Below are 12640 nucleotides of genomic sequence, written 5' to 3' on the forward strand. Positions count from 1 at the left end.
ATACATATCACGCTGGGTTTAACAAGAGTTGTACAAGGAGGCGGTCCCAGATTCCTCACGGCTCTGCTGCACCATTATTCACATTTTTACAGCCTCTCCTTCATGCCTTCATTCGTTTAACCATTAAATTTCGGCAATTCAATAAAACAAAGCAGTTATAATTTTAAGGAAAAGCTATTTTGAAGGTGTAGGTACCCATTTTATTGCACAATAAAAATGCTCAAAAGTCCATATTAAAGGCTATGTTGTGGTTCTTTTCTTCTTTATTTATTTCTTCTTTTTATTTTGTTTTTACTTATAACCTTCAGGAATGAATGTAAAGTTGCCATTATGGAAGTATTGACGCTCATTGCCAAGGAATTCATATAAGGGGACTCAGTTAAAATGTTCTGAGAGGAAATAAATACAGTGGTGACGATTCAAAATATGATGCTTTCCCCATACACCATCCATAGAGATGGCACAGTCCTCATGCCACCTTAGCCTGGTTGGCTGAAGACATTTTGAGTCTGAAAAAAATTGTAAAATGACCTGTCCTCTCCGAACACAGATGTGGGCTTTGTCATAGTTTATTTAAATTCTTTTGTTGTTTGCACTCATGCCTTTCTTATTTCTCTGTATTTTAATTTAATTAAAAATTAAAGAAAAATCCCATTTGAAACTTGATTGTAGTATTTTCTTTGTTTGGCTGTCATTTTTATAAGAGAAATGACATTCCCTGGGCTCATAGGGAAGTTCATTGTGAAACATTTTTCACATCAATGTCAATGGAGCTATTGAATCAATGGAGCTATTCGAATTTAAAATATCGAATATTTAAAATCTTTTAAAAATATTTCTTACCATTTTCCAGGACCATCTCCCAGATGATGGCTTTATGCAGTCTATTTCTATGTGAATTGAAAATTAAGCTGATACATTTTATTGTATCCCCAAAGAAAAAATATTATTTTAGTCATCACTTTTTAAAATAATTTTATGCAGGGAAAAATTAAAAGTTCAAAACCTTAACTTTAAATTTTGAGCATCTTGCCCTGGCAGGATAGTTCCGTTGGTTAGAACATCGGCCAGAAGCACAGGTTGCTGGTTTGATCCCCGGTCAGGGCACATGCAGGAGCAGATATATGTTTCTCTTTCTCGCTCTCTTTCTGTCTCCTTCCTCTCTGGATAAAATCAGTAAATAAAAATTTTTAAAAATTAAGCATCTTGTAAAGATGCTTTATTTTTTAAAGCTGAAATGACACTTTCGAGCAGTAAGAACCCTAAAGTTTGAGGGATGTTACAATTCTCTGCCCCAAGAAAAATGGTGCAGAAATCTATTTCTCTTTTTAAAATAATTTGATGGCAAATAGCTTGAAAGGTACGGGTTTCACGTTTTTAAAAGCCAGTTTTCATAGTTTTAAAATGAAACACCTCTACTGCTAGATCAGTTTATTAGAAAACGGTATCAAGGTAAAAGATTATTTTATTAGTAAATAGCATATATTGCTTGATTTAAAAATAATTGTTCCTTGGATCAATTCTAATTAGTGGTCCTTTTGAAGAAACTGAGACACACATGTGGGTGCATTCTGGACTGGAAGGAGAAATTCTGCCTAAAAGTTATTTATTTAGCTGCTTCCTTCTGGAGAGATGCTGTGGCCTGCCCTGCCACTGCTCTGCCACGGGGCAAAAGTTAGAATTACTGCCTCATGTCCCGCCCCCCAACAACCCCAGATCTAATAGTAAGTGGCAGATCTAGAACCGATGACCAGTGAGATTATATTTCGAGCCAAAGGAGTTGGCTCGTTTTGAAGCCTATTGAAAAGGACTCCATGAGTTAAAAAGTCGATGTAAAACGGTTTATTTTGGGAAAGATTTAGACTTCACTTGGTGTTTAGTGGTGCCAAATCACTCAAATTATTTTGCAGTCTATAGGACTTGAATATCCTTCCTCATTCCGTCAGTCTGTGAACCCTAAGTGAGCGTTTGGCAGATTGGGTATGCTTTCCAAATAAGAGGTTTCTAATATCACCTCGGCAAGAACGATGACCCGCCATCATCTGCTCACCCTCTTTCTTCAGGGAGCAGCCTAGGGCTCTTCCAAGAGAGGAGGAAGAAAGTGCGTGGATGCTGAAAAGGGCTCTGAGTAAGGCGAGGCGGAGGTTTTTGGTTTTTGAGTTGGGAATCCTCCTCCTAGCCTTTTGCTCTTGGGGCTGGAGGACCCCAGCCTTTAGCCACCATGCGCCCTTCGGCCGCGTGCCGGCGCACGCTGTCCGCAAGGAGCGCCTGGGAAACGCGGAGTGATGCGTGCGCAGGCTCAGCGCAAACTTTCTGCAAGTGCAACTTGGGCATCCCCGGGGAGGCGGAGGCGCAGGGCTCCAGGGGAGGAGGGGGCGCGAAGCGAAAGCTAAGGCTGCCGCGAGCAGCGGGGCGGAACCCCGCTGGGCCAAGGGTTTGAAAGGGAGCCAATCGGGCAGCCGCAGCTTCTGCCAATCACGCGGCTCTCCAATCCCACCCGTGCCATTTCCAAAATCTCGGTCCCACTGTGCAGCTCAAATGTGGTGTTCACTCTGCCAATCGCTGGAGAACAGAGTGGGAACAGGATAAGCAGAGTTAGGAGGCTAGGACAAAGAAGTTAAAGAGCCCCTAATATATACATGTTTTTGGAGGCGGGCAGAGGGGGGAAAAAAGTTCCCCCAGTGAGGGTCTATGGGTCTGATTGTGTGGTTCTGATGGAGCCCCCTTTGAGCAAGAGGAACCCGCCAGCGCTGAGATTAGTGGATTTGGCAACCGCTCAGGCCAGGCCTCTTCAGAATATGACAGGCTTCCAGGCGCTGGCTAGCCCGCCCGCCCACTCCCAACTTCGCACCATAGCCACGCACCTCAACCCTCGGGACCTGACCGCTGATCCCGGCGTGGCCATCACTCTGCTCGGACCCGAGCACATGGCCCAGACGAGCGCACTCGGCCTCAGCCCTCCCTCCCAGGTGCTCTCGGCACAGCCTGAGGCTCCCGCAGCCGCTGCTCGCGCTGCAACCTCGGTCGCGCACCCCGGAGCCGGCACCTATCCTGGTGGCGGGGGCGGCAGCAGCAGCAACGAGTTGCCCTCCGCGCCACCTCCCTCAGCCCCTCCTCTTCCTCCCTCCCCTTCACCCCCTTCCCCTCCCCCTCCCCCTCCCCCTCCTCCTCCTCCTCCTGCCCTCTCGGGCTACAGTACCACCAACAGTGGCGGCGGCGGCAGCAGCGACAAAGGCCACAGCAGGGACTTCGTCCTCCGGAGGGACCTTTCCGCCACGGCTCCCGCGGCGGCCATGCACGGGGCCCCGCTCGGAGGGGAGCAGCGGTCCGGTACCGGCTCCCCCCAGCACCCGGCCCCGCCTCCCCACTCGGCCAGCATGTTCATCTCTGCCAGCGGCACCTACGCAGGCCCGGACGGCAGCGGCGGCGGGGGTTCGGCGCTCTTCCCCGCGCTGCACGACATGCCGGGAACTCCCGGCGGCCACCCGCACCCGCTCAACGGTCAGATGCGCTTGGGGTTGGCGGCAGCGGCGGCAGCCGCAGCTGCTGAGTTGTACGGCCGCGCGGAGCCGCCCTTCGCGCCACGCTCCGGGGATGCACACTACGGTGCGGTGGCGGCGGCTGCAGCCGCCGCCCTGCACAGCTACGGAGCGGTAAACTTAAACCTGAACCTGGCGGCGGCAGCTGCTGCCGCCGCGGCTGCTGGGCCGGGACCCCACCTGCAGCAGCACCACGCACCGCCCCCGGCGCCGCCGCCAGTGCCCGCGCAACACCCGCACCAGCACCACCCCCACCTTCCAGGGGCAGCCGGGACCTTCCTGCGCTACATGCGGCAGCCAATCAAGCAGGAGCTCATCTGCAAGTGGATCGACCCGGAGGAGCTGGCTCGGCCGCCGCAGCCGCAGCCGCCACCGCCCCCGGCCGGCGGCGCCAAGCCCTGCTCCAAAACTTTCGGCACTATGCACGAGCTGGTCAACCACGTCACGGTGGAGCACGTGGGCGGCCCCGAGCAAAGCAGCCACATCTGCTTCTGGGAGGATTGTCCGCGCGAGGGCAAGCCCTTCAAGGCCAAATACAAGCTCATCAACCATATCCGCGTGCACACGGGCGAGAAGCCTTTTCCTTGCCCCTTTCCTGGCTGTGGCAAGGTTTTCGCGCGCTCTGAGAACCTCAAGATCCACAAGCGCACTCATACAGGTGGGTGTCTGTCCCCGGCCGCGCCGCCGCCGCCGCTTCTGCCGCTGCTTCTCTTCCTCCTCCGCCTGCTCACCCTAATTTTTTCCCTCCTTCTGCTGCTTCTCTTCGCATACGTATAACCCGGACATGTGACTTCTTTTTTTTCTCTCCCCCCCCCTTTTCTGTGAATAAGTAATTCGATAGCACACACAGGCCCCGCATTGGGTTCCCACACGGTGGAGTTTCCGGCGCTCCTGCAGCCTCTCCGCCGGGACCCGCAACGCGCTCCAGCCGCCGCCGCCGCCCTGGAACAGAAGCAGCAGCAGCCGGAGCAGAAAGGCACCCAGGACTGTCGGCAGCCCCCATCTGTCCGGCCCCGGGAACTTGGGCAGGACGATGGGGTAATGTAGGGGGCTGGATTCGGAGCCGCCCAGGAGGCCCCGCGCGTGAAAGGGGCGTGTGGGATTTGTTGCGGTATTTGAGCCACCACTTCCAGTTCGGTGTGGCCCCTTCAAAATGCTAAAGAAATAAGGCCCCTGGAGACCCCTCCCCCCCCCCACACACACACGCTCCACTGTTAGACACATTACACACAAACTACTTAACACACCTATATTTCCTCCTACACTCCTCTTTCTTCTTAATTGCCGGGACACCCATATGCCTTGACGTTATACCGTACACGTATGCCTTCACTCATTGACACCTCCTCATTTACACATCTTCATACACACCGCCCCACACACGCGCGTCGTCACACAGTGCTATCACACACATTTTATCACATATACCCTGGAGGGTGCTGGAGAAATTGGCCTCTGTCCTTTTAAAGAAGGTTCTAGTTGTGGGAATACAGTTCTAACTGTATCCCTCCCGCGTCTTAGAATTTAGGGGAAACCCCTGGCGCTCCGGGGATACCTACCAACCCATCCCAAACCCTGCATTTGGAGGTACCACAGCCTTGGGTGGGGGACGATGAGATAGGTTAATCCCTGTGGGTCGTGTGTTCCCTTTGAACGGAAAAGCGAGTTGGGCGGAAGCGCTGATGAGTGTGAGCGCAGTCGGGATTTATAGGGACAGACAATATTACCCCTCGGAGGACACTTAAGTAACTGGAGTTTACATTCAGTAATTACTTGGCTGATTTATCGGCACTGCGGCGGCTAGGAGGAAGCCGCAGGGCGTGGGCCTCAACGCCTGGCTAGCGGCTGGGACCGAGGGCATTCGGTGGGTCTGCGAGAGGAGCCAGATCAGGATAGCCCAAGGCTGGAAACCCTGGGCCTTGTGCCTGTGGGCCGACACCTTGAAGCCTCGTGTGGATCTGCAGAGGATGGGGCCGGGGCTCCTTTGCCGGCCGGGTTCTTTGCTAATGGGATCCATCCGCCTTAATAATTTTTCCAAAAGGGACATTCCCACGATGCTCTTGTAAAAAACTTCCTGGCCTGCTGAGCCAGTTGCTGGCCCTGTGCTCAGTACTTCCCGGCGGGCTAGGGGCCTGAGACCGTGAAGTGGGCACGCAGGGCGCGGGAGGTGAAGACGTCCCTGAAGGGAATTCCTAGAAGCGGAGCCTGTGGCCTCGGCCCTTAACTTCTTTCTAGGCCTCGGAGAGAGAGAGGACCTTCCCTTCGCGGCACGGGAAGCAGTCCGGAGCCGAGGGCCCTTTCCACACCTTAAAGCAAGAAACTGGAAATTGATGGCGCGGAAGCTGACTCAGGACCCTGCTCGCGCGCCCCTGCCGGACTGGCAGCCTCCTGCCCGGGATCCCACCTATCCCCCAGGAGGGGGCGTGAGCGCGTGCTTGGAGGGGTGGGTTCACGTGTGCAGAGACCTGGGTCTCCCAGGAGATCCGTGGCCGTTTTGTTTTCTGGTTCCACGTCGTGCGCATCGTTGCATTGATTCCAGGCTCCAGTAGTTGCGTAGGCTTTGCTGGGTCCCTCTGGGAGGGGTGCAAGCACCATGCGTTCATAGTCAAACTTGCGGGGGGGGGGGCTGTCTGTCTGTGGGCTGCTTAGCCATTGACCACTGTGTCCAGAACAGGACCATCCTGGACTCCTTTCCCTACCATGCCACTCTTCCTTTGGGGGGTTGTCCTAGATCGTGGAACATATTGATCAAAAGGAATAATCCCCTGATCACTCCTGAGGGCCCATTTCCTGATCCACGTGCCCTCAGTTCTGTTTATAATCTTCTATTGGGCCAGACTGGAGAGGGGCCTGATAGGATCTTAGAGTTACCCACACGTAGCTTCCACTAAAACTGTAGAAAGTTAAATGTTGACTTTACCCCTATGTTAGAATCTGAAATGTAAACACTGGGGTCTCATCCTTTCTAGTTAGGTAGAGTTTGTTCACTGTCTCCTTAGTTCCCCTAAATAAAATAGACAGTTCTGCCACCTTTTTTTCCTCTATTTTTCCTCCACGTATTTATCTTTAATTTTCTACCTTTCCACTTCGTATCTCTCTTTTACTGGGTCAAATTGCTTCTCTTTGTCACGTGAAGTGCTGGAGCCAGCAATGTTCAAGCTGTTTATTCTTCATGGTCTGGGATATGTAGCTTGTACAGACACATGAGAATTCTAAAAAACAACATTGCACATTTGCATAGGATGAATAAAACCATCTAAAGGTCCATGTTGAAGAAAGGCTGGTTATAATTTTGTTTAAACAATGCTATATTAAGTTAGTATTATCTCTAATTTAAGGCAGAATACAGAAATTAGAATAACCAATGTTTTGATAAAAATAGATTAACATTTTGTTGCAGCTTATCTACAGAGAATTTTTAAAGGTGATTGTCATGGTTTCCTCTATAGGAGGTATATTTGAGTAATATCTAATTTTCTTTTTAAACAATATTTTCAGGTAGGATAAGTTATATTCCATGCATCTGAGTACTTTTCAGCTATGCCAACATACTCTGGCATTGAAGTAGTTATCACTGGTGAAATGAACAAGAACAGAAAACTACACTGAAATATTTGTATTAAGATAATAAAACTCACCACAATAATTTACACACATTAAATTGTCTTAGTTGTGTTTTTTTTAAAGTAAATTAGCCAAAATCAGAAAGAATATACATTGTTCAGAATAGCTGCTGAAATGTGAAGAAATTCAACTTGATTTGTTAAATAATTTAAATCAGAAACATTATAGTAATATTTATGAGTTGACTTGTTCAATTATGGACTCAAATACATCAAGTTAATATATACTAATATGAGAAGGAAAATTAATAATGTTACATGCTGTCTTTTTTTTTCCTTCTTTTTAATACCATGGTGTGATGTGGGATGTGGCTGAATTTCTAGTTGTCTTATTGAGCATTTCCACTTTTTCCACTTACACGATTAGGAGGTTTGTGTTTAAAGGTATTTATTTTGTTCCTGGTATAGTTAGAGCAGCTTAAAAAGGCAATGAGCCAAAAGACTGATAAATAGTCCTATCCCCCCCCCCCCCACACACACACACTATTAAGCAATGTAGAAAGCTGTTAGAATAGCATCAGGTAAACACCAGGTTCAGGCTGAAGTTTGTGTTCTTTATTAATGTTTTTTAAGACGATTCTTCTAGGCTCTTAATTGCCCTGCAAGTTGTGAGGGAAGCTGGTAGAAAGAAGAGGCCTGTAGCCATTTTTGTGCCCAGCTAGGCTTGTAAAAAATCTAGTGGTTGAATTGTGTTTCACAGGTACTCTTATTCCTAAAGAGAACAGGGTTTTTTTATTTCCTTTCCTTAATCATAAGCGAAATCTTGGGGAACACTGAAACAAAACGCCATTATAATCATTTTGCTGCACCCACCCCCAGTGTATTTTTAGTTTAGTATATGTGTTCATTTTTCTTCTTTTTCTTATATTAAAAATATTTAATCAGCATTTTGTTAATGGCAGTGGGAGGACCTGCTTTTTGCATGTATAAAGCCTGAGAGGAGTGAGGGCATAGGTCCTCGGGTCCTGGTTGGGTTTCTGTGTTCCAGTCTAGACCGTGCTGTATCACCCCACCCCACACCACCCCTACGGTACTACAGGGCTGACATCTATCCTCTCAAGCCCAGTGCAAGGAGAGCCTCCAGGCCAGTGGTAACCAGGCCCATCCCTGATGAGTTCCTTCCCTATTGCATTCTGGAACATAGGAATTAAAAATAGGAATTAGGGTGGAAGTCGGTCTTCTAGAGACTTGGAAAATGGCACTCTCATTTCTGCTCCAAGATTTCTCTCTTGAGTGAGATATTTCTGAAAAGCACTCATTAACCTTTCTTATGTTTTGTTTCAGGGGAAAAGCCTTTCAAATGTGAATTTGATGGCTGTGACAGGAAGTTTGCCAATAGCAGTGATAGAAAGAAACATTCCCATGTCCACACCAGCGACAAGCCCTACTACTGCAAGATTCGAGGCTGTGACAAATCTTATACTCACCCGAGCTCACTGAGGAAGCACATGAAGATTCATTGCAAGTCCCCACCGCCTTCTCCAGGAGCCCTTGGTTACTCATCAGTGGGGACGCCAGTGGGTGCACCCTTGTCCCCTGTGCTGGACCCAACCAGGAGTCACTCTAGGACTCTATCCCCTCAGGTGACCAACCTTAACGAGTGGTATGTTTGCCAGGCCAGTGGGGCCTCCAGCCACCTCCACACACCATCCAGCAATGGAACAACTTCTGAGTCTGAAGATGAGGAGATATATGGGAACTCGGAAGTTGTGCGGACAATACATTAGAATTTACTAGTAATAATAAGTAAAATAAGTGGGAGTCCTTGAGTCATATCCTAACCTGAGACAATGCTGAGCCTGAAAAAATCTGTGACTCAGACTTGCCACCAGGTCTAATTAGCCCTATTTATTTAGTATGAAACCCTATGGTGTTTGTACATTAATTAATTTAATTAAGATATTTGGGCTTCTTTTTCCCCCTAGAAAGCAAACAGTAAAAAAAAAAAGACAACCAAGCTGGACTTACACATTGCAGGGAGACAGGGCTGGGAGCAAACTATACCAAGAAAAATGAATGGAGGGATTAATCGAGATACACACTGCCAATGCAATATGTATATATTTGAAGGGTAAATAAATAACTTAAGTCAGAACTCAACACAGCAAGAAGGCCTAGAGTGCCTTGCAAATGCCTTTGACACCATAACATGGGCTTCTTTAGAGCCTCTTAACCCTCCTTCTCAGCCCTAATTCTGCAAAGGCCTCTTGATTGTAAACTACACACTTGCTGCATTGCCAACAGATCTTGGATTGTACCTGTTGTACCTGTGTCCAAAAATATTTGTAATAACCTTTTTAGTCTTAGTATTTGTCATTTTCCATTTCCACTCTTTTTTATCACTGGTTACACCTAAACAGTATTTTTATACAGGATTGTTCAGTACCCTGCTTATATAATTTTTTAAAAAAGATGCAGCAACCTTAATACATCTCCTATATTGTGCTACTGTGATTATTCAAGCAAAAGGAGATCAGAAAAAGCTGCTGCAATAGACAACTGTGAAACTGATATTTTGTAAAATAGAAGAAATTCAAGTGCTTGCTTTTTCCTGTTTTTATTTTTAATCTGAAACCTTTGATGCTGCCTCTTTACTATGTCCTAACTTCCTGTCTAATAAAGAGATGATGTTTTAGATCACAAGTTCTTTGGGTTGCCAAAATTAACCGGCAAGTCTAAGTAGGTATGATGCTGGCAATATGCTTATTTTTCTTGAAGGCTGTTGTTTTTAAAATAGGCCAACCCCTCTTTTATACTCTTGTATCAACTTTTTAAAAAGCCTTTATTTTTTGATGCTTGAAAATGCATTTTAGCCAGACCTGTGGTGGCACAGTGGATAAAGCATCGACCTGGAACGCTGAGGTTGCCATTTTGAAACCCTGGGCTTGCCCAATCAAGGCACATACGGGGAAGTAATGACTACGAGTAGTTACTTCCTGCTCCAACCCCCTTCTCCCTCTCTCTCCCTCTCTCTCTCTTTAAAATCAATAAATAAAATCTTTTAAAAAGGAAATGCATTTTAATGCATTTTCTTCCCCTTGAGCACTGGCCACACCAAACTATCCCATTTGAAAGTGACAGTGTGTGAAGTGTCTGAATTACACTAAAAGGGGAGGGAGTTGCTATACATATTAACATTTTGTTTTAGGTTTATAGTTACCACCAAACATTGATGAATGTGTGACCTTTGCCAGATCTGTCAAGCTAGAATAAAGGTCAAGGACCTAAGACAATAACTTAATCAATTTATTTTTGTTTGGTACAACACATCTTGTGTGCAAAATGTAGTCCATCATAAACATCATACAAATATATTAAAGCACAAATTTATCCTCAGAGACCCTGAAGACGCCCCCTCCCGAGGGTTTGTAGAAACTGGTTTCGTGTACTGTGAGTGCTTGATGTAGTCTTACTGTTATAACTTGTATGTGAACACTATTTGTACAGTTGAATTAATTTATTTGCAGACATCTTTTTTTTTTCTTTCCTGGAAGAGTTCAAAGCACACCAAAGAATTATATTATACATTTTGGTGAAAGATTGTTTATGATCCATGGTTTATTTAAAAAAAAAAAGAAAAATGAAAAAATTTATTTTTAAACTTACTTGAATGAACAATGTAATGTGAAAACCAGGACTCTTCCTGCATGTCTTTTTTGCATTGTGTTGAGATTATATATAGTTTATAGATATATTATATTACTAGTACAGTGCATGGTGCTGTCACTTTGAAAGCCTTTCAATGTTGTCTTCAAATTGTTAAAGTGAATATGAAACATGCAAACCCTCCCTTACACAGAAAAAGACCACAAAACTTGAATATAAAATAGTTCTACATTTAAAAGTTTATTTGTCAAAGCTCTTTCAAATAGACAAAAAAAAAAAGAGGTATGAACTTTGGGGGGATAATATATGTATTGTAAACTTATTAGGATAAAATATTCCTGATTTGTTTTATTTATACAACTTTTTCAATGGTAGTTTGCACTATTCTTTATTATGCTACAGGTTTATTTATTATGAAACAAAGGAATATGTATTTTATGTATTTTGCCATGCATAGGTTAACTCTGCCACAGATTTATTGGTTCCTGATACACCCAAAATAAAAAAACAAAAACAAAATGTGTACCTTCGATAGGAAACAGGAATGATTATGGAGTAAAAAAATTAATAAAAGTATTCTTCCTATGTATCGTTTATGTTTTACATAATTGGATATTTCTGCCATTATCTTCCAAACAGAATAGGTTACTGACATAATGGATGCTAGGTTCTCTTTCCTTGACCTCTTTATTTTTTAGTTTCTCCCAAGCAATAAAATATTTTTACAGCTTGTTTAATTTACAATGTATATAGGAAATGCAATATATTCATGAAAACTAATCCCTGCAGGTTGCACATAACACTAACATAGATCTTAGAGGTTACCACATTCATTTGTTAAAATTAATATCCTTAGTGATCCTAATCAATGAAGAGCAAAGTTTAACATTTTTTTTGCTGCCTATCCTCAAAAGTAAAAGTGAATGAGGGAAAGATTGAAGGGAGGACAGAGGCTTCCAGATACACAATTGAGTTAAATATCCAGAATGAAGTTGAGTAGTGGGCATCAAATACCTCGCATCGGTGAATGGCTCAGGATCCAATTTTTTTGTGATTTATATATTTGAAAGTTAAGTGAATATAGGAAACTTAGCATTTGGGGCAGGTGTTAAGGAGAAATGACAGTTACAAAATATCCAAGTGGTTTTAAACTAATGTAATTGGCTTATCTACGTTTAACAAGGTTGTATGTTTGCCTGTTAATGTGAGCTGATACAAAACCAATAAAGGCAAATAGTTAAAAACAATTGGTAATAATGGCAACAAGCAGTTCTCTAAAAGGTTATAGTGGTTTTGAAAAATCAGGTTTATTGAATGCAGTAAAGGTGAAACAGGTTGCAAAGAGTTGTTTTAAGCCAGATAACAATAACCAGCACACGAAGGAGAAAAACACTCATAAATGGGGGCCCCAATCAATGGGAAAACTTATAGCTCTCTAATGAAGTTTCTTGTGAAAAGAAGGGTGACACAAAGCCACCCAGACATGAATCATTCATGGGAAATAAAAAAGATAAAAGATCTAACAATGAACAGAACCTTGTATAGAGTGTATAAAACAAGTTTCCCCTTCTTATTTTCTGCTTTAAAACTCACAATCTCCCACTCCCAGCGTTCTCTGTCCAGTCTATAGAGTTAAAATTGACCAGTGCTCGTCCTGCGCCACTTCAAAGTAATTTAGTCCAGAACGGAAGGCTTGGCGCTTGGACAATCTTCATGGTGTGTTAAGATTTCTATGGCAATTGGCAAGCAAGACGTTCCCATCTGAATATGTCTCAAAGAAAGCCACTTTATTGACACTGAGTTGGCTATCATCAAAGACTTCATCTTTGCTCAGCAAAATGTGGCCCGTGCAAACACTGTTTAAATCATCTA

At 45.0% G+C, this 12640-nt stretch overlaps 1 protein-coding gene across 1 annotated transcript; it reads left to right on the plus strand.

Moving 5' to 3' along the window:
* The first annotated feature begins 2699 nt into the window (after positions 1–2699).
* On the plus strand, positions 2700–10029 carry ZIC5 (Zic family member 5). The gene is made up of 2 exons (XM_066235410.1): positions 2700–4197; positions 8447–10029. The coding sequence occupies exons 1-2, from the start codon at positions 2715–2717 to the stop codon at positions 8887–8889; spliced, it is 1926 nt and encodes a 641-aa protein (XP_066091507.1). The 5' UTR covers positions 2700–2714; the 3' UTR covers positions 8890–10029.
* Positions 10030–12640: the final 2611 nt, after the last annotated feature.

Source organism: Saccopteryx bilineata, chromosome 6, assembly GCF_036850765.1.
Source record: "Saccopteryx bilineata isolate mSacBil1 chromosome 6, mSacBil1_pri_phased_curated, whole genome shotgun sequence".
Classification (NCBI taxonomy): domain Eukaryota; kingdom Metazoa; phylum Chordata; class Mammalia; order Chiroptera; family Emballonuridae; genus Saccopteryx; species Saccopteryx bilineata.